Source organism: Oncorhynchus masou, chromosome 20, assembly GCF_036934945.1.
Source record: "Oncorhynchus masou masou isolate Uvic2021 chromosome 20, UVic_Omas_1.1, whole genome shotgun sequence".
Taxonomy (NCBI): Eukaryota; Metazoa; Chordata; class Actinopteri; order Salmoniformes; family Salmonidae; genus Oncorhynchus; species Oncorhynchus masou.
In genome coordinates this window covers 29608731-29636253 of record NC_088231.1, presented here as the reverse complement: position 1 = coordinate 29636253, position 27523 = coordinate 29608731, and the positions used below count along the sequence as shown (strand labels likewise).

The window sequence follows — 27523 nt, the reverse complement described above, 5'->3', positions numbered from 1 at the left end:
TGTGTGTGTGTGTGTGTGTGTATTTGCGTACAGGTATTTTGTGTTAGACATGACTCTTGACTTTGACATATGATCGTGTGTGTACACGTGTTCACTCCCAGTTGGTGCCACTGAGACTTTACTGACTGTGTGTGTGTGTGTGTGTGTGTGTGTGTGTGTGTGTGTGTGTGTGTGTGTGTGTGTGTGTGTGTGTGTGTGTGTGTGTGTGTGTGTGTGTGTTTCCAGACTGTGAACCCGAGGAGCTAGAGGACTGGGCAGTGAAAGCCAGTTGTTCCTTCTGCAGCCTGCTGATCAATGTAAGTTCAGCTCCGTGATACAAACGGACTGCTATTTTCTGTCTTGATTTACTTCCAGCTGTCTCACGCAAACACTTCAGTTTAGTTCCAGCTCTCTCACGGAAACGCTTCAGTTTAGTTCCAGCTCTCTCACGGAAACGCTTCAGTTTAGTTCCAGCTCTCACGGGAAACGCTTCAGTTTAGTTCCAGCTCTCTCACGGAAACGCTTCAGTTTAGTTCCAGCTCTCTCACGGAAACGCTTCAGTTTAGTTCCAGCTCTCTCACGGAAACGCTTCAGTTTAGTTCCAGCTCTCACGGGAAACGCTTCAGTTTTGTTCCAGCTCTTTCACGGAAACGCTTCAGTTTAGTTCCAGCTCTCACGGAAACGCTTCAGTTTAGTTCCAGCTCTCTCATGGAAACGCTTCAGTTTAGTTCCAGCTCTCTCATGGAAACGCTTCAGTTTAGTTCCAGCTCTCTCACGGAAACGCTTCAGTTTAGTTCCAGCTCTCTCACGGAAACGCTTCAGTTTAGTTCCAGCTCTCACGGAAACGCTTCAGTTTAGTTCCAGCTCTCACGGAAACGCTTCAGTTTAGTTCCAGCTCTCTCATGGAAACGCTTCAGTTTAGTTCCAGCTCTCTCATGGATACGCTTCAGTTTAGTTCCAGCTCTCTCATGGAAACGCTTCAGTTTAGTTCCAGCTCTCTCACGGAAACGCTTCAGTTTAGTTCCAGCTCTCTCACGGAAACGCTTCAGTTTAGTTCCAGCTCTCTCACGGAAACCCTTCAGTTAGTTCCAGCTGTCTCACGGAAACGCTTCAGTTTAGTTCCAGCTCTCTCATGGAAACGCTTCAGTTTAGTTCCAGCTCTCTCACGGAAACGCTTCAGTTTAGTTCCAGCTCTCTCACGGAAACGCTTCAGTTTAGTTCCAGCTCTCTCACAGTTAGTTCCATAATATCAGATTTACTGGGTTTCTCTGTCAGTCACTGAATATTTGTATAATAATATCATATTTACTGGGTTTCTCTGTCAGTCACTGAATATTTGGAGCGGTTGTCGTTCAGGTGACGTTGGTTGTGTTCCCCTGCTCAGACGTTGCGTTCATCAACCAATGGTTGCGTGCCGCGTCATGGACTGCGTCATGGACATTATGATGCGGTTAGCTGATATATAAAATATGGATCCAGACGCTGTCAGGCGTCTGGGCAGAGGAACCGCCCCCTACGGCGTTGTTGCGGTTTTGTATATGTTGTTACGACGCGTCGGTGATGTCATTGTCTCTTCCTCCTCTAATAGGACCATGTCCCAGTGGCCGCCTCCCCCTCAGACGACACGCCCTCCCAAGCCCCTTCCCTCTCGGACAGCAGCCTATCAGCTCACAGGTTCCTCCACGCTGTGTTCCATAAGAAAGGTGAGTCTCCGTCCGACTAGAACAGAGATGACGGCGTTTACACTCTTAATGCTAACAGCGCTACGTAGCATCGTTGGTTACCTGGTTTATACGCACTAAGATACATGTACGTAGACAGTGTGCTTACCTGTGATTGGCTAAGATAAATGTACGTAGACAGTGTGCTTACCTGTGATTGGCTGGCTGAGATAAATGTACGTAGACAGTGTGTTTACCTGTGATTGGCTGAGATAAATGAACGTAGACAGTGTGCTTACCTGTGATTGGCTGTCTGTCCAGAGCTGGCGTCCAGCGGAGACCCTAACGTCCCTCTGGTGGCCCAGGAACTGATGAAGAGGATGGTGAGGCAGTTTGCCATGGAGTACGCCTCCAAGACACGCCTTACCACCACCACAGGCTCCCCGCGTTCTGACCTCGACTCACCTCTAGACCTCACTGTGACACGGAACCAGGAGGAGGAACCCACACCAGGTACAGAACCCGACAGGACATAGAACCCACACCAGAAAGAGAACTCGACAGGACTTGTAACCCATACCAGGTAGAGAACCCAACAGGACATAGAACCAATAGCAGATAGAGAACCCAACAGGACATAGAACCAATAGCAGATAGAGAACTCGTCAGGACTTAGAACCCATACCAGGAAGAGAACACGACAGGACTTAGAACCCATACCAGGTAGAGAACCAACACCAGATGGAGAACCCAACAGGACATAGTACCAATACCAGATAGAGAACCCAACAGGACTTAGAATCCACACCAGGTAGAGGACCCAACATGACTTGGAATGCACACCAGTTAGAGAGCCCAACAGGGCTTAGAACCCACACCGGGTTGAGGGCCCAACAGGGCTTAGAACCCACACCGGGTAGAGAGCCCAACAGGGCTTAGAACCCACACCGGGCAAAGAGCCCAAGAGGGCTTAGAACCCACACTGGGCAGAGAGCCCAACAGGGCTTAGAACCCACACCGGGTAGAGAACCCAACAGAACATAGAACCCAAACCGGGTAGAGAGCTCAACAGGGCTTAGAACCCACACCGGGTAGAGAGCGCAACAGGGCTTAGAACCCACACCAGGTAGAGAGCGCAACAGGGCTTAGAACCCACACCGGGTAGAGAGCGCAACAGGGCTTAGAACCCACACCGGGCAAAGAGCCTAAGAGGGCTTAGAACCCACACTGGGCAGAGAGCCCAACAGGGCTTAGAACCCACACCGGGTAGAGAACCCAACAGAACATAGAACCCACACCGGGTAGAGAGAGCAACAGGGCTTAGAACCCACACCGGGTAGAGAGCGCAACAGGGCTTAGAACCCACAGCAGGTGGGGTATACTACAAAGCGGGAACAATGAGTTAGCCAGCTAACTTGCCTAACTATTTTTACATAGTTTTTTTTAAAGATGAGCTTAAAATGGGCAAGGTCTAATTGACTCTTTCGCTAAGCCCCACCCTGGAATTTTGGGCAACCAATTGCAACGCTCTAAGGGATAGCAACTGTCGTCGAGCCCGAAACGCATCAAGGGCAGTGGGCAGTGCATCAAGGGCAGTTTTCTTTAAAAAAATCATTGTTTAAATGGTTAAATAATTAAACAGCGAACCAGGTACTGATTCCTGAAATGCAGAGCCTGTTGGGAGTATTATTAGAATCCCAAAACTATGTATTTTTTAGTGTTTGCTAGCTCAGCTGGTTAGCTTAGCTCAGCTGGTTAGCTTAGCTCAGCTGGTTAGCTTAGCTCAGCTGGTTAACTTAGCTCAGCTGGTTAGCTAGCTCAGCTGGTTAGCTTAGCTGATTAGCTTAGCTAGGCTGGTTAGCTTGGTCTTTCTTATTGACCACCAAACGTGGTTTACGCTAGCTAGCCACTTGCTAGAACTTGTTTTCTCTAAATGGATGCTAGCTAGCTAAGTTGGCTATATTAGGAATTTTAACTCATCTTGCTGTCGACATCAGCAAACGATTTGAAAGCACTTTTATAATCCCCGAATGGGTTAGCAACTCGTACTATACAGGGTGTATTCAGTGTCTAGCCACACTGCAAAACAACTTGACCAGGTTTCCCGTGAAGACATTGTAGCGACAATCCACCACAACATATACCCAAGAGTTTCCTGATTTAGCCGTGTTTATTTTCATTGCGTGCATTAAAAACTTAGTTTGAGATCATTGTGAGGAGATTTCTCCAACGGTTAGAAGGGGAAATGGGCTTCCGGGGGAAAACGCTGTCGGAGGTTGCATCAGTATCCACGGGAACCAGAGGTTGCATCAGTATCCACGGGAACCAGAGGTTGCATCAGTATCCAAGGGAACCAGAGGTTGCATCAGTATCCAAGGGAACCAGAGGTTGCATCAGTATCCAAGGGAACCAGAAAATGCATCAGTATCCAAGGGAACCAGAGGTTGCATCAGTATCCAAGGGAGCCAGAAGGTTTTAGCGAAGGGTCGATTGATTCAACACCCGAAAACGCATATCTATAAGTTTAGCTTTTTTTTTTGTTATTTTTAAATGAATTATTTCTCGTTGCTTATCAAAGTTGAAAAGCTGAAGAACATTAGGTACATCCTGGTACTTTCTTTTAGGTTCTGGAGTTGTAAGACTCCAGGACAACAGAAAGGAAGAACGTCGAACACTGCGGCTCATAGTCCCGGGTGATATTTATAACATCCGTGCTTATCAACGATACCTGGCTAACTATTTGATCCTGCTTTGTAGTAGGCTGCTCTGGGAGAGAACCCACACCTAGGTTGAGGATTACCCAGGTCAGGATAACGTTGTAGCACCATACACAGATTCATTGGGACCAGTGCCGTTGCAAACTAGCATTGCTGGTTTCCTTTTGCTTAGAATTCTTCCTCGTTTATGCAAAAAGTTATGGGATATTAGAATCCTCGTCGCATCTTTGACCTAGAGCCACACCACGTAGAGAACCCAACAGGACCTAGAACCACACCACGTAGAGAACCCAACAGGACCTAGAACCAATACCAGGTAGGGAACCCAACAGGACATAGAGCCACACCACGTAGAGAACCCAACAGGACCTAGAACCAATACCAGGTAGGGAACCCAACAGGACATAGAGCCACACCACGTAGAGAACCCAACAGGACCTAGAGCCACACCACGTAGAGAACCCAACAGGACCTAGAACCAATACCAGGTAGGGAACCCAACAGGACATAGAGCCACACCACGTAGAGAACCCAACAGGACCTAGAGCCACACCACGTAGAGAACCCAACAGGACCTAGAACCAATACCAGGTAGGGAACCCAACAGGACATAGAGCCACACCACGTAGAGAACCCAACAGGACCTAGAACCAATACCAGGTAGGGAACCCAACAGGACCTAGAACCAATACCAGGTAGGGAACCCAACAGGACATAGAGCCACACCAGGTAGAGATCCCAACAGGACCTAGAGCCACACCAGGTAGAGAACCCAACAGGACATAGAGCCACACCACGTAGAGAACCCAACAGGACCTAGAGCCACACCACGTAGAGAACCCAACAGGACCTAGAACCAATACCAGGTAGGGAACCCAACAGGACATAGAGCCACACCACGTAGAGAACCCAACAGGACCTAGAACCAATACCAGGTAGGGAACCCAACAGGACCTAGAACCAATACCAGGTAGGGAACCCAACAGGACATAGAGCCACACCAGGTAGAGATCCCAACAGGACCTAGAGCCACACCAGGTAGAGAACCCAACAGGACTTAGAACCACACCAGGTAGGGAACCCAACAGGACTGAGAACCCAACAGGACTTAGAACCAATACCAGGTAGAGAACCCAACAGGACCTAGAGCCACACCAGTTCGGGAACCCAACAGGACTGAGAACCCAACAGGACTTAGAACCAATACCAGGTAGAGATCCCAACAGGACCTAGAGCCACACCAGGTAGAGAACCCAACAGGACTTAGAACCAATACCAGGTAGAGAACCCAACAGGACCTAGAGCCACACCAGGTAGAGAACCCAACAGGACCTAGAGCCACACCAGGTAGAGAACCCAACAGGACTTAGAACCACACCAGGTAGGGAACCCAACAGGACTGAGAACCCAACAGGACTTAGAACCAATACCAGGTAGAGAACCCAACAGGACCTAGAGCCACACCAGTTCGGGAACCCAACAGGACTGAGAACCCAACAGGACTTAGAACCAATACCAGGTAGAGAACCCAACAGGACCTAGAGCCACATCAGTTCGGGAACCCAACAGGACTGAGAACCCAACAGGACTTAGAACCAATACCAGGTAGAGAACCCAACAGGACCTAGAGCCACACCAGGTAGAGAACCCAACAGTACCTAGAACCCACACATTTCTAACTAGTTGCCTGACTTCTGACTAGTTGCCTGACCACTGACTAGTTGCCTGACCACTGACTAGTTGCCTGACCTCTGACTAGGTGTCTGACCTCTGACTAGGTGTCTGACCTCTGACTAGTTGTCTGACCTCTGACTAGGTGTCTGACCTCTGACTAGTTGTCTGACCTCTGACTAGTTGTCTGACCTCTGACTAGTTGTCTGATTCCTCCTCCCGTAGCGGACAGTGTGCTCGACCTCTGACTAGTTGTCTGACCTCTGACTATGACTAGTTGTCTGACCTCTGTCTAGTTGTCTGACTAGTTGTCTGACCTCTGACTATGACTAGTTGTCTGACCTCTGTCTAGTTGTCTGACCTCTGACTAGTTGTCTGATTCCTCCTCCCGTAGCGGACAGTGTGCTCGACCTCTGACTAGTTGTCTGACCTCTGACTAGTTGTCTGATTCCTCCTCCCGTAGCGGACAGTGTGCTCGACCTCTGACTAGTTGTCTGACCTCTGACTATGACTAGTTGTCTGACCTCTGTCTAGTTGTCTGATTCCTCCTCCCGTAGCGGACAGTGTGCTCGACCTCTGACGAGTTGTCTGACCTCTGACTAGGTGTCTGACCTCTGTCTAGTTGTCTGACTAGTTGTCTGATTCCTCCTCCCATAGCGGACAGTGTGCTCGACCTCTGACTAGTTGTCTGACCTCTGACTAGTTGTCTGATTCCTCCTCCCGTAGCGGACAGTGTGCTCGACCTCTGACTAGTTGTCTGACCTCTGACTATGACTAGTTGTCTGACCTCTGACTAGTTGTCTGATTCCTCCTCCCGTAGCGGACAGTGTGCTCGAACTCTGACTAGTTGTCTGACCTCTGACTAGTTGTCTGATTCCTCCTCCCGTAGCGGAAAGTGTGCTCGACCTCTGACTAGTTGTCTGACCTCTGACTAGTTGTCTGATTCCTCCTCCCGTAGCGGACAGTGTGCTCGACCTCTGACTAGTTGTCTGACCTCTGACTAGGTGTCTGACTAGTTGTCTGACCTCTGACTAGTTGTCTGATTCCTCCTCCCGTAGCGGACAGTGTGCTCGACCTCTGACTAGTTGTCTGACCTCTGACTAGTTGTCTGATTCCTCCTCCCGTAGCGGAAAGTGTGCTCGACCTCTGACTAGTTGTCTGACCTCTGACTAGGTGTCTGACTCCTCCTCCCGTAGCGGACAGTGTGCTCGACCTCTGACTAGTTGTCTGACCTCTGACTATGACTAGTTGTCTGACCTCTGACTAGTTGTCTGATTCCTCCTCCCGTAGCGGACAGTGTGCTCGACCTCTGACTAGTTGTCTGACCTCTGACTAGTTGTCTGACCTCTGACTAGTTGTCTGATTCCTCCTCCCGTAGCGGACAGTGTGCTCGACCTCTCCAAGCGGAACTCTGCCAGCTCGGCCTCCACGTCGCCCACCATTCACAAAGCCTCAGGGTGAGTGTCTCTCCTCTCATTGGTCCATAATGTCCATACTAGCACGCTACTTAGTATACATAGCCAATAGATGCCGTCGTTACTATTTACCATGCATTGACAATACAATATTTCACTATTTAGCCTGTATGGCAAAACCACAACATAATTCAGAGTAGTGGGATAGTGTTAGGTGGTCTGTATCAGTAGACTGTCTAGTGGTGGATGTAGTGGGACAGTGTTAGGTGGTCTGTATCAGTAGACTGTCTAGTGGTGGATGTAGTGGGACAGTGTTAGGTGGTCTGTATCAGTAGACTGTCTAGTGGTGGATGTAGTGGGACAGTGTTAGGTGGTCTGTATCAGTAGACTGTCTGTCTAGTGGTGGATGTAGTGGGACAGTGTTAGGTGGTCTGTATCAGTAGACTGTCTGTCTAGTGGTGGATGTAGTGGGACAGTGTTAGGTGGTCTGTGTCAGTAGACTGTCTGTCTAGTGGTGGATGTAGTGGGACAGTGTTAGGTGGTCTGTATCAGTAGACTGTCTAGTGGTGGATGTAGTGGGACAGTGTTAGGTGGTCTGTATCAGTAGACTGTCTAGTGGTGGATGTAGTGGGACAGTGTTAGGTGGTCTGTATCAGTAGACTGTCTGTCTAGTGGTGGATGTAGTGGGACAGTGTTAGGTGGTCTGTATCAGTAGACTGTCTAGTGGTGGATGTAGTGGAACAGTGTTAGGTGGTCTGTATCAGTAGACTGTCTGTCTAGTGGTGGATGTAGTGGGACAGTGTTAGGTGGTCTGTATCAGTAGACTGTCTAGTGGTGGATGTAGTGGGACAGTGTTAGGTGGTTTGTATCAGTAGACTGTCTGTCTAGTGGTGGATGTAGTGGGACAGTGTTAGGTGGTCTGTATCAGTAGACTGTCTGTCTAGTGGTGGATGTAGTGGGACAGTGTTAGGTGGTCTGTATCAGTAGACTGTCTAGTGGTGGATGTAGTGGGACAGTGTTAGGTGGTCTGTATCAGTAGACTGTCTAGTGGTGGATGTAGTGGGACAGTGTTAGGTGGTCTGTATCAGTAGACTGTCTAGTGGTGGATGTAGTGGGACAGTGTTAGGTGGTCTGTATCAGTAGACTGTCTAGTGGTGGATGTAGTGGGACAGTGTTAGGTGGTCTGTATCAGTAGACTGTCTAGTGGTGGATGTAGTGGGACAGTGTTAGGTGGTCTGTATCAGTAGACTGTCTGTCTAGTGGTGGATGTCGTGGGACAGTGTTAGGTGGTCTGTATCAGTAGACTGTCTAGTGGTGGATGTAGTGGGACAGTGTTAGGTGGTCTGTATCAGTAGACTGTCTAGTGGTGGATGTAGTGGGACAGTGTTAGGTGGTCTGTATCAGTAGACTGTCTAGTGGTGGATGTAGTGGGACAGTGTTAGGTGGTCTGTATCAGTAGACTGTCTAGTGGTGGATGTAGTGGGACAGTGTTAGGTGGTCTGTATCAGTAGACTGTCTAGTGGTGGATGTAGTGGGACAGTGTTAGGTGGTCTGTATCAGTAGACTGTCTGTCTAGTGGTGGATGTAGTGGGACAGTGTTAGGTGGTCTGTATCAGTAGACTGTCTAGTGGTGGATGTAGTGGGACAGTGTTAGGTGGTCTGTATCAGTAGACTGTCTGTCTAGTGGTGGATGTAGTGGGACAGTGTTAGGTGGTCTGTATCAGTAGACTGTCTAGTTGTGGATGTAGTGGGACAGTGTTAGGTGGTCTGTATCAGTAGACTGTCTGTCTAGTGGTGGATGTAGTGGGACAGTGTTAGGTGGTCTGTATCAGTAGACTGTCTGTCTAGTGGTGGATGTAGTGGGACAGTGTTAGGTGGTCTGTATCAGTAGACTGTCTGTCTAGTGGTGGATGTAGTGGGACAGTGTTAGGTGGTCTGTATCAGTAGACTGTCTGTCTAGTGGTGGATGTAGTGGGACAGTGTTAGGTGGTCTGTATCAGTAGACTGTCTAGTGGTGGATGTAGTGGGACAGTTAGGTGGTCTGTATCAGTAGACTGTCTAGTGGTGGATGTAGTGGGACAGTGTTAGGTGGTCTGTATCAGTAGACTGTCTAGTGGTGGATGTAGTGGGACAGTGTTAGGTGGTCTGTATCAGTAGACTGTCTAGTGGTGGATGTAGTGGGACAGTGTTAGGTGGTCTGTATCAGTAGACTGTCTAGTGGTGGATGTAGTGGGACAGTGTTAGGTGGTCTGTATCAGTAGACTGTCTGTCTAGTGGTGGATGTAGTGGGACAGTGTTAGGTGGTCTGTATCAGTAGACTGTCTGTCTAGTTGTGGATGTAGTGGGACAGTGTTAGGTGGTCTGTATCAGTAGACTGTCTGTCTAGTTGTGGATGTAGTGGGACAGTGTTAGGTGGTCTGTATCAGTAGACTGTCTAGTGGTGGATGTAGTGGGACAGTGTTAGGTGGTCTGTATCAGTAGACTGTCTGTCTAGTTGTGGATGTAGTGGGACAGTGTTAGGTGGTCTGTATCAGTAGACTGTCTGTCTAGTGGTGGATGTAGTGGGACAGTGTTAGGTGGTCTGTATCAGTAGACTGTCTAGTGGTGGATGTAGTGGGACAGTGTTAGGTGGTCTGTATCAGTAGACTGTCTGTCTAGTGGTGGATGTAGTGGGACAGTGTTAGGTGGTCTGTATCAGTAGACTGTCTAGTGGTGGATGTAGTGGGACAGTGTTAGGTGGTCTGTATCAGTAGACTGTCTAGTGGTGGATGTAGTGGGATAGTGTTAGGTGGTCTGTATCAGTAGACTGTCTAGTGGTGGATGTAGTGGGACAGTGTTAGGTGGTCTGTATCAGTAGACTGTCTAGTGGTGGATGTAGTTGGACAGTGTTAGGTGGTCTGTATCAGTAGACTGTCTAGTGGTGGATGTAGTGGGACAGTGTTAGGTGGTCTGTATCAGTAGACTGTCTAGTGGTGGATGTAGTGGGACAGTGTTAGGTGGTCTGTATCAGTAGACTGTCTAGTGGTGGATGTAGTGGGACAGTGTTAGGTGGTCTGTATCAGTAGACTGTCTGTCTAGTGGTGGATGCAGTGGGACAGTGTTAGGTGGTCTGTATCAGTAGACTGTCTGTCTAGTGGTGGATGTAGTGGGACAGTGTTAGGTGGTCTGTGTCAGTAGACTGTCTAGTGGTGGATGTAGTGGGACAGTGTTAGGTGGTCTGTATCAGTAGACTGTCTGTCTAGTGGTGGATGTAGTGGGACAGTGTTAGGTGGTCTGTATCAGTAGACTGTCTAGTGGTGGATGTAGTGGGACAGTGTTAGGTGGTCTGTGTCAGTAGACTGTCTGTCTAGTGGTGGATGTAGTGGGACAGTGTTAGGTGGTCTGTATCAGTAGACTGTCTAGTGGTGGATGTAGTGGGACAGTGTTAGGTGGTCTGTATCAGTAGACTGTCTAGTGGTGGATGTAGTGGGACAGTGTTAGGTGGTCTGTATCAGTAGACTGTCTAGTGGTGGATGTAGTGGGACAGTGTTAGATGGTCTGTTTCAGTAGACTGTCTGGTGGTGGATGTAGTGGGACAGTGTTAGGTGGTCTGTATCAGTAGACTGTCTAGTGGTGGATGTAGTGGGACAGTGTTAGGTGGTCTGTATCAGTAGACTGTCTGTCTAGTGGTGGATGAATTGGGACAGTCCTCTGGTATCAGTATGGCCAGGCTGTAGACTGTGTAGTGGTGGATGAATTGGGACAGTCCTCTGGTATCAGTATAGCCATGCTGTAGACTGTCTAGTGGTGGATGAATTGGGACAGTCCTCTGGTATCAGTATAGCCAGGCTGTAGACTGCCTGTCTAGTGGTGGATGAATTGGGACAGTCCTCTGGTATCAATATAGCCAGGCTGTAGACTGCCTGTCTAGTGGTGGATGAATTGGGACAGTCCTCTGGTATCAGTATAGCCAGGCTGTAGACTGTCTAGTGGTGGATGAATTGGGACAGTCCTCTGGTATCAGTATAGCCAGGCTGTAGACTGTCTAGTGGTGGATGAATTGGGACAGTCCTCTGGTATCAGTATGGCCAGGCTGTAGACTGTCTAGTGGTGGGTGAATTGGGACAGTCCTCTGGTATCAGTATAGCCAGGCTGTAGACTGTCTGTCTAGTGGTGGATGAATTGGGACAGTCCTCTGGTATCAGTATAGCCAGGCTGTAGACTGTCTAGTGGTGGGTGAATTGGGACAGTCCTCTGGTATCAGTATGGCCAGGCTGTAGACTGTCTAGTGGTGGATGAATTGGGACAGTCCTCTGGTATCAGTATAGCCAGGCTGTAGACTGTCTGTCTAGTGGTGGATGAATTGGGACAGTCCTCTGGTATCAGTAGAGCCAGGCTGTAGACTGTCTAGTGGTGGATGAATTGGGACAGTCCTCTGGTATCAGTAGAGCCAGGCTGTAGACTGTCTGTCTAGTGGTGGGTGAATTGGGACAGTCCTCTGGTATCAGTAGAGCCAGGCTGTAGACTGTCTAGTGGTGGATGAATTGGGACAGTCCTCTGGTATCAGTATGGCCAGGCTGTAGACTGTCTAGTGGTGGATGAATTGGGACAGTCCTCTGGTATCCGTATAGCCAGGCTGTAGACTGTCTAGTGGTGGATGAATTGGGACAGTCCTCTGGTATCAGTATGGCCAGGCTGTAGACTGTCTAGAGGTGGATGAATTGGGACAGTCCTCTGGTATCAGTATAGCCAGGCTGTAGACTGTGTAGTGGTGGATGAATTGGGACAGTCCTCTGGTATCAGTATAGTCAGGCTGTAGACTGTCTAGTGGTGGATGAATTGGGACAGTCCTCTGGTATCAGTATAGCCAGGCTATATACTGTCTAGTGGTGGATGAATTGGGACAGTCCTCTGGTATCAGTGTAGCCAGGCTGTAGACTGTCTAGTGGTGGATGAATTGGGACAGTCCTCTGGTATCAGTGTAGCCAGGCTGTAGACTGTCTAGTGGTGGATGAATTGGGACAGTCCTCTGGTATCAGTATGGCCAGGCTGTAGACTGTCTGTCTAGTGGTGGATGAATTGGGACAGTCCTCTGGTATCAGTATAGCCAGGCTGTACACTGTCTGTCTAGTGGTGGATGAATTGGGACAGTCCTCTGGTATCAGTATAGCCAGGCTGTAGACTGTCTGTCTAGTGGTGGATGAATTGGGACAGTCCTCTGGTATCAGTATAGCCAGGCTGTAGACTGTCTAGAGGTGGATGAATTGGGACAGTCCTCTGGTATCAGTATAGCCAGGCTGTAGACTGTCTGTCTAGTGGTTAATGAATTGGGACAGTCCTCTGGTATCAGTATGGCCAGGCTGTAGACTGTCTAGTGGTGGATGAATTGGGACAGTCCTCTGGTATCAGTATAGACAGGCTGTAGGCTGTCTAGTGGTGGATGAATTGGGACAGTCCTCTGGTATCAGTATAGCCAGGCTGTAGACTGTCTAGTGGTGGATGAATTGGGACAGTCCTCTGGTATCAGTATTGCCAGGCTGTAGACTGTCTGTCTAGTGGTGGATGAATTGGGACAGTCCTCTGGTATCAGTATAGCCAGGCTGTAGACTGTCTAGTGGTGGATGAATTGGGACAGTCCTCTGGTATCAGTAGAGCCAGGCTGTAGACTGTCTGTCTAGTGGTGGATGAATTGGGACAGTCCTCTGGTATCAGTATAGCCAGGCTGTAGACTGTCTAGTGGTGGGTGAATTGGGACAGTCCTCTGGTATCAGTAGAGCCAGGCTGTAGACTGTCTAGTGGTGGATGAATTGGGACAGTCCTCTGGTATCAGTATTGCCAGGCTGTAGACTGTCTAGTGGTGGATGAATTGAGACAGTCCTCTGGTATCAGTATGGCCAGGCTGTAGACTGTCTAGTGGTGGGTGAATTGGGACAGTCCTCTGGTATCAGTATGGCCAGGCTGTAGACTGTCTAGTGGTGGATGAATTGGGACAGTCCTCTGGTATCAGTATAGCCAGGCTGTAGACTGTCTGTCTAGTGGTGGGTGAATTGGGACAGTCCTCTGGTATCAGTAGAGCCAGGCTGTAGACTGTCTAGTGGTGGATGAATTGGGACAGTCCTCTGGTATCAGTATTGCCAGGCTGTAGACTGTCTAGTGGTGGGTGAATTGGGACAGTCCTCTGGTATCAGTAGAGCCAGGCTGTAGACTGTCTAGTGGTGGATGAATTGGGACAGTCCTCTGGTATCAGTATGGCCAGGCTGTAGACTGTCTAGTGGTGGATGAATTGGGACAGTCCTCTGGTATCCGTATAGCCAGGCTGTAGACTGTCTAGTGGTGGATGAATTGGGACAGTCCTCTGGTATCAGTATGGCCAGGCTGTAGACTGTCTAGAGGTGGATGAATTGGGACAGTCCTCTGGTATCAGTATAGCCAGGCTGTAGACTGTGTAGTGGTGGATGAATTGGGACAGTCCTCTGGTATCAGTATAGTCAGGCTGTAGACTGTCTAGTGGTGGATGAATTGGGACAGTCCTCTGGTATCAGTATAGCCAGGCTGTAGACTGTCTGTCTAGTGGTGGATGAATTGGGACAGTCCTCTGGTATCAGTATAGCCAGGCTGTACACTGTCTGTCTAGTGGTGGATGAATTGGGACAGTCCTCTGGTATCAGTATAGCCAGGCTGTAGACTGTCTGTCTAGTGGTGGATGAATTGGGACAGTCCTCTGGTATCAGTATAGCCAGGCTGTAGACTGTCTAGAGGTGGATGAATTGGGACAGTCCTCTGGTATCAGTATAGCCAGGCTGTAGACTGTCTGTCTAGTGGTTAATGAATTGGGACAGTCCTCTGGTATCAGTATGGCCAGGCTGTAGACTGTCTAGTGGTGGATGAATTGGGACAGTCCTCTGGTATCAGTATAGACAGGCTGTAGGCTGTCTAGTGGTGGATGAATTGGGACAGTCCTCTGGTATCAGTATTGCCAGGCTGTAGACTGTCTGTCTAGTGGTGGATGAATTGGGACAGTCCTCTGGTATCAGTATAGCCAGGCTGTAGACTGTCTAGTGGTGGATGAATTGGGACAGTCCTCTGGTATCAGTATTGCCAGGCTGTAGACTGTCTAGTGGTGGGTGAATTGGGACAGTCCTCTGGTATCAGTAGAGCCAGGCTGTAGACTGTCTAGTGGTGGATGAATTGGGACAGTCCTCTGGTATCAGTAGAGCCAGGCTGTAGACTGTCTAGTGGTGGATGAGTTGGGACAGTCCTCTGGTATCAGTATAGCCAGGCTATATACTGTCTAGTGGTGGATGAATTGAGACAGTCCTCTGGTATCAGTATTGCCAGGCTGTAGACTGTCTAGTGGTGGGTGAATTGGGACAGTCCTCTGGTATCAGTAGAGCCAGGCTGTAGACTGTCTAGTGGTGGATGAGTTGGGACAGTCCTCTGGTATCAGTATAGCCAGGCTATATACTGTCTAGTGGTGGATGAATTGGGACAGTCCTCTGGTATCCGTATAGCCAGGCTGTAGACTGTCTAGTGGTGGATGAATTGGGACAGTCCTCTGGTATCAGTATGGCCAGGCTGTAGACTGTCTAGAGGTGGATGAATTGGGACAGTCCTCTGGTATCAGTATAGCCAGGCTGTAGACTGTGTAGTGGTGGATGAATTGGGACAGTCCTCTGGTATCAGTATAGTCAGGCTGTAGACTGTCTAGAGGTGGATGAATTGGGACAGTCCTCTGGTATCAATATAGCCAGGCTGTAGACTGTCTGTCTAGTGGTGGATGAATTGGGACAGTCCTCTGGTATCAGTATAGCCAGGCTGTAGACTGTCTGTCTAGTGGTGGATGAATTGGGACAGTCCTCTGGTATCAGTATAGCCAGGCTGTAGACTGTCTAGAGGTGGATGAATTGGGACAGTCCTCTGGTATCAGTATAGCCAGGCTGTAGACTGTCTGTCTAGTGGTTAATGAATTGGGACAGTCCTCTGGTATCAGTATGGCCAGGCTGTAGACTGTCTAGTGGTGGATGAATTGGGACAGTCCTCTGGTATCAGTATAGACAGGCTGTAGGCTGTCTAGTGGTGGATGAATTGGGACAGTCCTCTGGTATCAGTATTGCCAGGCTGTAGACTGTCTGTCTAGTGGTGGATGAATTGGGACAGTCCTCTGGTATCAGTATAGCCAGGCTGTAGACTGTCTAGTGGTGGATGAATTGGGACAGTCCTCTGGTATCAGTAGAGCCAGGCTGTAGACTGTCTAGTGGTGGATGAATTGGGACAGTCCTCTGGTATCAGTATAGCCAGGCTGTACACTGTCTGTCTAGTGGTGGATGAATTGGGACAGTCCTCTGGTATCAATATAGCCAGGCTGTAGACTGTCTGTCTAGTGGTGGATGAATTGGGACAGTCCTCTGGTATCAGTATAGCCAGGCTGTAGACTGTCTGTGTAGTGGTTAATGAATTGGGACAGTCCTCTGGTATCAGTATGGCCAGGCTGTAGACTGTCTGTGTAGTGGTTAATGAATTGGGACAGTCCTCTGGTATCAGTATAGCCAGGCTGTAGACTGTCTGTCTAGTGGTTAATGAATTGGGACAGTCCTCTGGTATCAGTATGGCCAGGCTGTAGACTGTCTAGTGGTGGATGAATTGGGACAGTCCTCTGGTATCAGTATAGACAGGCTGTAGGCTGTCTAGTGGTGGATGAATTGGGACAGTCCTCTGGTATCAGTATTGCCAGGCTGTAGACTGTCTGTCTAGTGGTGGATGAATTGGGACAGTCCTCTGGTATCAGTATAGCCAGGCTGTAGACTGTCTAGTGGTGGATGAATTGGGACAGTCCTCTGGTATCAGTAGAGCCAGGCTGTAGACTGTCTAGTGGTGGATGAATTGGGACAGTCCTCTGGTATCAGTATAGCCAGGCTGTAGACTGCCTGTCTAGAGGTGGATGAATTGGGACAGTCCTCTGGTATCAGTATAGCCAGGCTGTAGACTGTCTAGTGGTGGATGAATTGGGACAGTCCTCTGGTATCAGTAGAGCCAGGCTGTAGACTGTCTAGTGGTGGATGAATTGGGACAGTCCTCTGGTATCAGTATAGCCAGGCTGTAGACTGTCTAGTGGTGGATGAATTGGGACAGTCCTCTGGTATCAGTATTGCCAGGCTGTAGACTGTCTGTCTAGTGGTGGATGAATTGGGGCAGTCCAATTGGGACAGTCCTCTGGTATCAGTATAGCCAGGCTATAGACTGTCTGTCTAGTGGTGGATGAATTGGGACAGTCCTCTGGTATCAGTATGGCCAGGCTGTAGACTGTCTAGTGGTGGATGAATTGGGACAGTCCTCTGGTATCAGTAGACTGTCTCTCTAGAGGTGGATGAATTGGGACAGTCCTCTGGTATCAGTATAGCCAGGCTGTACACTGTCTGTCTAGTGGTGGATGAATTGGGACAGTCCTCTGGTATCAGTATAGCCAGGCTGTAGACTGTGTAGTGGTGGATGAATTGGGACAGTCCTCTGGTATCAGTATAGCCAGGCTATAGACTGTCTGTCTAGTGGTGGATGAATTGGGACAGTCCTCTGGTATCAGTATAGCCAGGCTGTAGACTGTCTAGTGGTGGATGAATTGGGACAGTCCTCTGGTATCAGTATAGCCAGGCTGTAGACTGTCTAGTGGTGGATGAATTGGGACAGTCCTCTGGTATCAGTATAGCCAGGCTGTACACTGTCTGTCTAGTGGTGGATGAAGTGGGACAGTCCTCTGGTATCAGTATAGCCAGGCTGTAGACTGTCTAGTGGTGGGTGAATTGGGACAGTCCTCTGGTATCAGTAGAGCCAGGCTGTAGACTGTCTAGTGGTGGATGAATTGGGACAGTCCTCTGGTATCAGTATTGCCAGGCTGTAGACTGTCTAGTGGTGGGTGAATTGGGACAGTCCTCTGGTATCAGTAGAGCCAGGCTGTAGACTGTCTAGTGGTGGATGAATTGGGACAGTCCTCTGGTATCAATATAGCCAGGCTGTAGACTGTCTGTCTAGTGGTGGATGAATTGGGACAGTCGTCTGGTATCAGTAGAGCCAGGCTGTAGACTGTCTAGTGGTGGATGAATTGGGACAGTCCTCTGGTATCATTATAGCCAGGCCGTAGACTGTCTGTCTAGTGGTGGATGAATTGGGACAGTCCTCTGGTATCAGTAGAGCCAGGCTGTAGACTGTCTAGTGGTGGATGAATTGGGACAGTCCTCTGGTATCAGTATAGCCAGGCTATATACTGTCTAGTGGTGGATGAATTGAGACAGTCCTCTGGTATCAGTATGGCCAGGCTGTAGACTGTCTAGTGGTGGATGAATTGGGACAGTCCTCTGGTATCCGTATAGCCAGGCTGTAGACTGTCTAGTGGTGGATGAATTGGGACAGTCCTCTGGTATCAGTATGGCCAGGCTGTAGACTGTCTAGAGGTGGATGAATTGGGACAGTCCTCTGGTATCAGTATAGCCAGGCTGTAGACTGTGTAGTGGTGGATGAATTGGGACAGTCCTCTGGTATCAGTATAGTCAGGCTGTAGACTGTCTAGAGGTGGATGAATTGGGACAGTCCTCTGGTATCAATATAGCCAGGCTGTAGACTGTCTGTCTAGTGGTGGATGAATTGGGACAGTCCTCTGGTATCAGTATAGCCAGGCTGTAGACTGTCTGTCTAGTGGTGGATGAATTGGGACAGTCCTCTGGTATCAGTATAGCCAGGCTGTAGACTGTCTAGAGGTGGATGAATTGGGACAGTCCTCTGGTATCAATATAGCCAGGCTGTAGACTGTCTGTCTAGTGGTGGATGAATTGGGACAGTCCTCTGGTATCAGTATAGCCAGGCTGTAGACTGTCTGTCTAGTGGTGGATGAATTGGGACAGTCCTCTGGTATCAGTATAGCCAGGCTGTAGACTGTCTAGAGGTGGATGAATTGGGACAGTCCTCTGGTATCAGTATAGCCAGGCTGTAGACTGTCTGTCTAGTGGTGGATGAATTGGGACAGTCCTCTGGTATCAGTATAGCCAGGCTGTAGACTGTCTAGAGGTGGATGAATTGGGACAGTCCTCTGGTATCAGTATAGCCAGGCTGTAGACTGTCTGTCTAGTGGTTAATGAATTGGGACAGTCCTCTGGTATCAGTATGGCCAGGCTGTAGACTGTCTAGTGGTGGATGAATTGGGACAGTCCTCTGGTATCAGTATAGACAGGCTGTAGGCTGTCTAGTGGTGGATGAATTGGGACAGTCCTCTGGTATCAGTATTGCCAGGCTGTAGACTGTCTGTCTAGTGGTGGATGAATTGGGACAGTCCTCTGGTATCAGTATAGCCAGGCTGTAGACTGTCTAGTGGTGGATGAATTGGGACAGTCCTCTGGTATCAGTAGAGCCAGGCTGTAGACTGTCTAGTGGTGGATGAATTGGGACAGTCCTCTGGTATCAGTATAGCCAGGCTGTACACTGTCTGTCTAGTGGTGGATGAATTGGGACAGTCCTCTGGTATCAATATAGCCAGGCTGTAGACTGTCTGTCTAGTGGTGGATGAATTGGGACAGTCCTCTGGTATCAGTATAGCCAGGCTGTAGACTGTCTGTCTAGTGGTGGATGAATTGGGACAGTCCTCTGGTATCAGTATAGCCAGGCTGTAGACTGTCTAGAGGTGGATGAATTGGGACAGTCCTCTGGTATCAGTATAGCCAGGCTGTAGACTGTCTGTCTAGTGGTGGATGAATTGGGACAGTCCTCTGGTATCAGTAGAGCCAGGCTGTAGACTGTCTAGTGGTGGATGAATTGGGACAGTCCTCTGGTATCAGTATAGCCAGGCTATATACTGTCTAGTGGTGGATGAATTGAGACAGTCCTCTGGTATCAGTATGGCCAGGCTGTAGACTGTCTAGTGGTGGATGAATTGGGACAGTCCTCTGGTATCCGTATAGCCAGGCTGTAGACTGTCTAGTGGTGGATGAATTGGGACAGTCCTCTGGTATCAGTATGGCCAGGCTGTAGACTGTCTAGAGGTGGATGAATTGGGACAGTCCTCTGGTATCAATATAGCCAGGCTGTAGACTGTCTAGTGGTGGATGAATTGGGACAGTCCTCTGGTATCAGTATAGTCAGGCTGTAGACTGTCTAGAGGTGGATGAATTGGGACAGTCCTCTGGTATCAATATAGCCAGGCTGTAGACTGTCTGTCTAGTGGTGGATGAATTGGGACAGTCCTCTGGTATCAGTATAGCCAGGCTGTAGACTGTCTGTCTAGTGGTGGATGAATTGGGACAGTCCTCTGGTATCAGTATAGCCAGGCTGTAGACTGTCTAGAGGTGGATGAATTGGGACAGTCCTCTGGTATCAATATAGCCAGGCTGTAGACTGTCTGTCTAGTGGTGGATGAATTGGGACAGTCCTCTGGTATCAGTATAGCCAGGCTGTAGACTGTCTGTCTAGTGGTGGATGAATTGGGACAGTCCTCTGGTATCAGTATAGCCAGGCTGTAGACTGTCTAGAGGTGGATGAATTGGGACAGTCCTCTGGTATCAGTATAGCCAGGCTGTAGACTGTCTGTCTAGTGGTGGATGAATTGGGACAGTCCTCTGGTATCAGTATAGCCAGGCTGTAGACTGTCTAGAGGTGGATGAATTGGGACAGTCCTCTGGTATCAGTATAGCCAGGCTGTAGACTGTCTGTCTAGTGGTTAATGAATTGGGACAGTCCTCTGGTATCAGTATGGCCAGGCTGTAGACTGTCTAGTGGTGGATGAATTGGGACAGTCCTCTGGTATCAGTATAGACAGGCTGTAGGCTGTCTAGTGGTGGATGAATTGGGACAGTCCTCTGGTATCAGTATTGCCAGGCTGTAGACTGTCTGTCTAGTGGTGGATGAATTGGGACAGTCCTCTGGTATCAGTATAGCCAGGCTGTAGACTGTCTAGTGGTGGATGAATTGGGACAGTCCTCTGGTATCAGTAGAGCCAGGCTGTAGACTGTCTAGTGGTGGATGAATTGGGACAGTCCTCTGGTATCAGTATAGCCAGGCTGTACACTGTCTGTCTAGTGGTGGATGAATTGGGACAGTCCTCTGGTATCAATATAGCCAGGCTGTAGACTGTCTGTCTAGTGGTGGATGAATTGGGACAGTCCTCTGGTATCAGTATAGCCAGGCTGTAGACTGTCTGTCTAGTGGTGGATGAATTGGGACAGTCCTCTGGTATCAGTATAGCCAGGCTGTAGACTGTCTAGAGGTGGATGAATTGGGACAGTCCTCTGGTATCAGTATAGCCAGGCTGTAGACTGTCTGTCTAGTGGTGGATGAATTGGGACAGTCCTCTGGTATCAGTATAGCCAGGCTGTAGACTGTCTAGAGGTGGATGAATTGGGACAGTCCTCTGGTATCAGTATAGCCAGGCTGTAGACTGTCTGTCTAGTGGTTAATGAATTGGGACAGTCCTCTGGTATCAGTATGGCCAGGCTGTAGACTGTCTAGTGGTGGATGAATTGGGACAGTCCTCTGGTATCAGTATAGACAGGCTGTAGGCTGTCTAGTGGTGGATGAATTGGGACAGTCCTCTGGTATCAGTATTGCCAGGCTGTAGACTGTCTGTCTAGTGGTGGATGAATTGGGACAGTCCTCTGGTATCAGTATAGCCAGGCTGTACACTGTCTAGTGGTGGATGAATTGGGACAGTCCTCTGGTATCAGTATTGCCAGGCTGTAGACTGTGTAGTGGTGGATGAATTGGGACAGTCCTCTGGTATCAGTATAGTCAGGCTGTAGACTGTCTAGTGGTGGATGAATTGGGACAGTCCTCTGGTATCAGTAGAGCCAGGCTGTAGACTGTCTAGTGGTGGATGAATTGGGACAGTCCTCTGGTATCAGTATAGCCAGGCTGTAGACTGTATAGTGGTGGATGAATTGGGACAGTCCTCTGGTATCAGTATTGCCAGGCTGTAGACTGTCTGTCTAGTGGTGGATGAATTGGGGCAGTCCAATTGGGACAGTCCTCTGGTATCAGTATAGCCAGGCTATAGACTGTCTGTCTAGTGGTGGATGAATTGGGACAGTCCTCTGGTATCAGTATGGCCAGGCTGTAGACTGTCTAGTGGTGGATGAATTGGGACAGTCCTCTGGTATCAGTAGAGCCAGGCTGTAGACTGTCTAGAGGTGGATGAATTGGGACAGTCCTCTGGTATCAGTATTGCCAGGCTGTAGACTGTCTAGTGGTGGATGAATTGGGACAGTCCTCTGGTATCAGTATAGCCAGGCTGTAGACTGTCTAGAGGTGGATGAATTGGGACAGTCCTCTGGTATCAGTATAGCCAGGCTGTAGACTGTCTGTCTAGTGGTGGATGAATTGGGACAGTCCTCTGGTATCAGTATAGCCAGGCTGTAGACTGTCTAGAGGTGGATGAATTGGGACAGTCCTCTGGTATCAGTATAGCCAGGCTGTAGACTGTCTGTCTAGTGGTTAATGAATTGGGACAGTCCTCTGGTATCAGTATGGCCAGGCTGTAGACTGTCTAGTGGTGGATGAATTGGGACAGTCCTCTGGTATCAGTATAGACAGGCTGTAGGCTGTCTAGTGGTGGATGAATTGGGACAGTCCTCTGGTATCAGTATTGCCAGGCTGTAGACTGTCTGTCTAGTGGTGGATGAATTGGGACAGTCCTCTGGTATCAGTATAGCCAGGCTGTACACTGTCTAGTGGTGGATGAATTGGGACAGTCCTCTGGTATCAGTATTGCCAGGCTGTAGACTGTGTAGTGGTGGATGAATTGGGACAGTCCTCTGGTATCAGTATAGTCAGGCTGTAGACTGTCTAGTGGTGGATGAATTGGGACAGTCCTCTGGTATCAGTAGAGCCAGGCTGTAGACTGTCTAGTGGTGGATGAATTGGGACAGTCCTCTGGTATCAGTATAGCCAGGCTGTAGACTGTATAGTGGTGGATGAATTGGGACAGTCCTCTGGTATCAGTATTGCCAGGCTGTAGACTGTCTGTCTAGTGGTGGATGAATTGGGGCAGTCCAATTGGGACAGTCCTCTGGTATCAGTATAGCCAGGCTATAGACTGTCTGTCTAGTGGTGGATGAATTGGGACAGTCCTCTGGTATCAGTATGGCCAGGCTGTAGACTGTCTAGTGGTGGATGAATTGGGACAGTCCTCTGGTATCAGTAGACTGTCTCTCTAGAGGTGGATGAATTGGGACAGTCCTCTGGTATCAGTATAGCCAGGCTGTACACTGTCTGTCTAGTGGTGGATGAATTGGGACAGTCCTCTGGTATCAGTATAGCCAGGCTGTAGACTGTGTAGTGGTGGATGAATTGGGACAGTCCTCTGGTATCAGTATAGCCAGGCTATAGACTGTCTGTCTAGTGGTGGATGAATTGGGACAGTCCTCTGGTATCAGTATAGCCAGGCTGTAGACTGTCTAGTGGTGGATGAATTGGGACAGTCCTCTGGTATCAGTATAGCCAGGCTGTAGACTGTCTAGTGGTGGATGAATTGGGACAGTCCTCTGGTATCAGTATAGCCAGGCTGTACACTGTCTGTCTAGTGGTGGATGAAGTGGGACAGTCCTCTGGTATCAGTATAGCCAGGCTGTAGACTGTCTAGTGGTGGGTGAATTGGGACAGTCCTCTGGTATCAGTAGAGCCAGGCTGTAGACTGTCTAGTGGTGGATGAATTGGGACAGTCCTCTGGTATCAGTAGAGCCAGGCTGTAGACTGTCTAGTGGTGGGTGAATTGGGACAGTCCTCTGGTATCAGTAGAGCCAGGCTGTAGACTGTCTAGTGGTGGATGAATTGGGACAGTCCTCTGGTATCAGTATTGCCAGGCTGTAGACTGTCTAGTGGTGGGTGAATTGGGACAGTCCTCTGGTATCAGTAGAGCCAGGCTGTAGACTGTCTAGTGGTGGATGAATTGGGACAGTCCTCTGGTATCAATATAGCCAGGCTGTAGACTGTCTGTCTAGTGGTGGATGAATTGGGACAGTCCTCTGATATCAGTAGAGCCAGGCTGTAGACTGTCTGTCTAGTGGTGGATGAATTGGGACAGTCCTCTGGTATCAGTAGAGCCAGGCTGTAGACTGTCTAGTGGTGGATGAATTGGGACAGTCCTCTGGTATCAGTATAGCCAGGCTATATACTGTCTAGTGGTGGATGAATTGAGACAGTCCTCTGGTATCAGTATGGCCAGGCTGTAGACTGTCTAGTGGTGGATGAATTGGGACAGTCCTCTGGTATCCGTATAGCCAGGCTGTAGACTGTCTAGTGGTGGATGAATTGGGACAGTCCTCTGGTATCAGTATGGCCAGGCTGTAGACTGTCTAGAGGTGGATGAATTGGGACAGTCCTCTGGTATCAGTATAGCCAGGCTGTAGACTGTGTAGTGGTGGATGAATTGGGACAGTCCTCTGGTATCAGTATAGTCAGGCTGTAGACTGTCTAGAGGTGGATGAATTGGGACAGTCCTCTGGTATCAATATAGCCAGGCTGTAGACTGTCTGTCTAGTGGTGGATGAATTGGGACAGTCCTCTGGTATCAGTATAGCCAGGCTGTAGACTGTCTGTCTAGTGGTGGATGAATTGGGACAGTCCTCTGGTATCAGTATAGCCAGGCTGTAGACTGTCTAGAGGTGGATGAATTGGGACAGTCCTCTGGTATCAATATAGCCAGGCTGTAGACTGTCTGTCTAGTGGTGGATGAATTGGGACAGTCCTCTGGTATCAGTATAGCCAGGCTGTAGACTGTCTGTCTAGTGGTGGATGAATTGGGACAGTCCTCTGGTATCAGTATAGCCAGGCTGTAGACTGTCTAGAGGTGGATGAATTGGGACAGTCCTCTGGTATCAGTATAGCCAGGCTGTAGACTGTCTGTCTAGTGGTGGATGAATTGGGACAGTCCTCTGGTATCAGTATAGCCAGGCTGTAGACTGTCTGTCTAGAGGTGGATGAATTGGGACAGTCCTCTGGTATCAGTATAGCCAGGCTGTAGACTGTCTAGTGGTGGATGAATTGTGACAGTCCTCTGGTATCAGTATGGCCAGGCTGTAGACTGCCTGTCTAGTGGTGGATGAATTGGGACAGTCCTCTGGTATCAGTATAGCCAGGCTGTAGACTGTCTAGTGGTGGATGAATTGGGACAGTCCTCTGGTATCAGTAGAGCCAGGCTGTAGACTGTCTAGTGGTGGATGAATTGGGACAGTCCTCTGGTATCAGTAGAGCCAGGCTGTAGACTGTCTAGTGGTGGATGAATTGGGACAGTCCTCTGGTATCAGTATAGACAGGCTGTAGGCTGTCTAGTGGTGGATGAATTGGGACAGTCCTCTGGTATCAGTATTGCCAGGCTGTAGACTGTCTGTCTAGTGGTGGATGAATTGGGACAGTCCTCTGGTATCAGTTTAGCCAGGCTGTAGGCTGTCTAGTGGTGGATGAATTGGGACAGTCCTCTGGTATCAGTATAGCCAGGCTGTAGGCTGTCTAGTGGTGGATGAATTGGGACAGTCCTCCGGTATCAGTATAGCCAGGCTGTAGACTGTCTAGTGGTGGATGAATTGGGACAGTCCTCTGGTATCAGTATAGCCAGGCTGTAGACTGCCTGTCTAGTGGTGGATGAAGTGGGACAGTCCTCTGGTATCAGTATAGCCAGGCTGTAGACTGTCTAGTGGTGGGTGAATTGGGACAGTCCTCTGGTATCAGTAGAGCCAGGCTGTAGACTGTCTAGTGGTGGATGAATTGGGACAGTCCTCTGGTATCAGTATTGCCAGGCTGTAGACTGTCTAGTGGTGGATGAATTGGGACAGTCCTCTGGTATCAGTAGAGCCAGGCTGTAGACTGTCTAGTGGTGGATGAATTGGGACAGTCCTCTGGTATCAGTATTGCCAGGCTGTAGACTGTCTAGTGGTGGGTGAATTGGGACAGTCCTCTGGTATCAGTAGAGCCAGGCTGTAGACTGTCTAGTGGTGGATGAATTGGGACAGTCCTCTGGTATCAATATAGCCAGGCTGTAGACTGTCTGTCTAGTGGTGGATGAATTGGGACAGTCCTCTGGTATCAGTAGAGCCAGGCTGTAGACTGTCTAGTGGTGGATGAATTGGGACAGTCCTCTGGTATCATTATAGCCAGGCCGTAGACTGTCTGTCTAGTGGTGGATGAATTGGGACAGTCCTCTGGTATCAGTAGAGCCAGGCTGTAGACTGTCTAGTGGTGGATGAATTGGGACAGTCCTCTGGTATCAGTATAGCCAGGCTATATACTGTCTAGTGGTGGATGAATTGAGACAGTCCTCTGGTATCAGTATGGCCAGGCTGTAGACTGTCTAGTGGTGGATGAATTGGGACAGTCCTCTGGTATCCGTATAGCCAGGCTGTAGACTGTCTAGTGGTGGATGAATTGGGACAGTCCTCTGGTATCAGTATGGCCAGGCTGTAGACTGTCTAGTGGTGGATGAATTGGGACAGTCCTCTGGTATCAGTATAGCCAGGCTGTAGACTGTCTAGAGGTGGATGAATTGGGACAGTCCTCTGGTATCAGTATAGCCAGGCTGTAGACTGCCTGTCTAGTGGTGGATGAATTGGGACAGTCCTCTGGTATCAGTATAGCCAGGTTGTAGACTGTCTAGTGGTGGATGAATTGGGACAGTCCTCTGGTATCAGTATAGCCAGGCTGTAGACTATCTAGTGGTGGATGAATTGGGACAGTCCTCTGGTATCAGTATAGCCAGGCTGTAGACTGTCTAGTGGTGGATGAATTGGGACAGTCCTCTGGTATCAGTATGGCCAGGCTGTAGACTGTCTAGTGGTGGATGAATTGGGACAGTCCTCTGGTATCAGTATAGCCAGGCTGTAGACTGTCTAGAGGTGGATGAATTGGGACAGTCCTCTGGTATCAGTATAGCCAGGCTGTAGACTGCCTGTCTAGTGGTGGATGAATTGGGACAGTCCTCTGGTATCAGTATAGCCAGGCTGTAGACTATCTAGTGGTGGATGAATTGGGACAGTCCTCTGGTATCAGTATAGCCAGGCTGTAGACTATCTAGTGGTGGATGAATTGGGACAGTCCTCTGGTATCAGTATAGCCAGGCTGTAGACTGTCTAGTGGTGGATGAATTGGGACAGTCCTCTGGTATCAGTATAGCCAGGCTGTAGACTGTCTCTCTAGAGGTGGATGAATTGGGACAGTCCTCTGGTATCAATATAGCCAGGCTGTAGACTGCCTGTCTAGAGGTGGATGAATTGGGACAGTCCTCTTTTATCAGTATAGCCAGGCTGTAGACTGTCTAGTGGTGGATGAATTGGGACAGTCCTCTGGTATCAATATAGACAGGCTGTAGGCTGTCTAGTGGTGGATGAATTGGGACAGTCCTCTGGTATCAGTATAGCCAGGTTGTAGACTGTCTAGAGGTGGATGAATTGGGACAGTCCTCTGGTATCAATATAGCCAGGCTGTAGACTGCCTGTCTAGAGGTGGATGAATTGGGACAGTCCTCTGGTATCAGTATAGCCAGGCTGTAGACTGTCTAGTGGTGGATGAATTGGGACAGTCCTCTGGTATCAATATAGCCAGGCTGTAGACTGCCTGTCTAGAGGTGGATGAATTGGGACAGTCCTCTGGTATCAGTATAGCCAGGCTGTAGACTGTCTAGTGGTGGATGAATTGGGACAGTCCTCTGGTATCAATATAGCCAGGCTGTAGACTGTCTAGTGGTGGATGAATTGGGACAGTCCTCTGGTATCAGTATAGCCAGGTTGTAGACTGTCTAGTGGTTAATGAATTGGGACAGTCCTCTGGTATCAGTATAGCCAGGCTGTAGACTGTCTGTGTAGTGGTTAATGAATTGGGACAGTCCTCTGGTATCAATATAGCCAGGCTGTAGACTGCCTGTCTAGTGGTGGATGAATTGGGACAGTCCTCTGGTATCAGTAGAGCCAGGCTGTAGACTGTCTAGTGGTGGATGAATTGGGACAGTCCTCTGGTATCAGTAGAGCCAGGCTGTAGACTGTCTAGTGGTGGATGAATTGGGACAGTCCTCTGGTATCAATATAGCCAGGCTGTAGACTGTCTGTCTAGTGGTGGATGAATTGGGACAGTCCTATGGTATCAGTAG

General features: G+C 49.1%; 1 protein-coding gene across 2 annotated transcripts in view; it reads left to right on the top strand.

Annotated features, from left to right (window-relative positions):
* Window positions 1–27523, top strand: part of LOC135507235 (serine/arginine repetitive matrix protein 2-like) — a 58472-nt gene that overhangs the window by 9064 nt on the left and 21885 nt on the right. For both annotated transcript variants that reach the window (XM_064926831.1, XM_064926830.1), the window contains exons 3-6: window positions 226–296; window positions 1568–1682; window positions 1962–2153; window positions 7407–7485. In XM_064926831.1, coding sequence (XP_064782903.1) covers window positions 226–296; window positions 1568–1682; window positions 1962–2153; window positions 7407–7485 — 457 coding nt within the window. The remainder of the gene's footprint in view (window positions 1–225; window positions 297–1567; window positions 1683–1961; window positions 2154–7406; window positions 7486–27523) is intronic.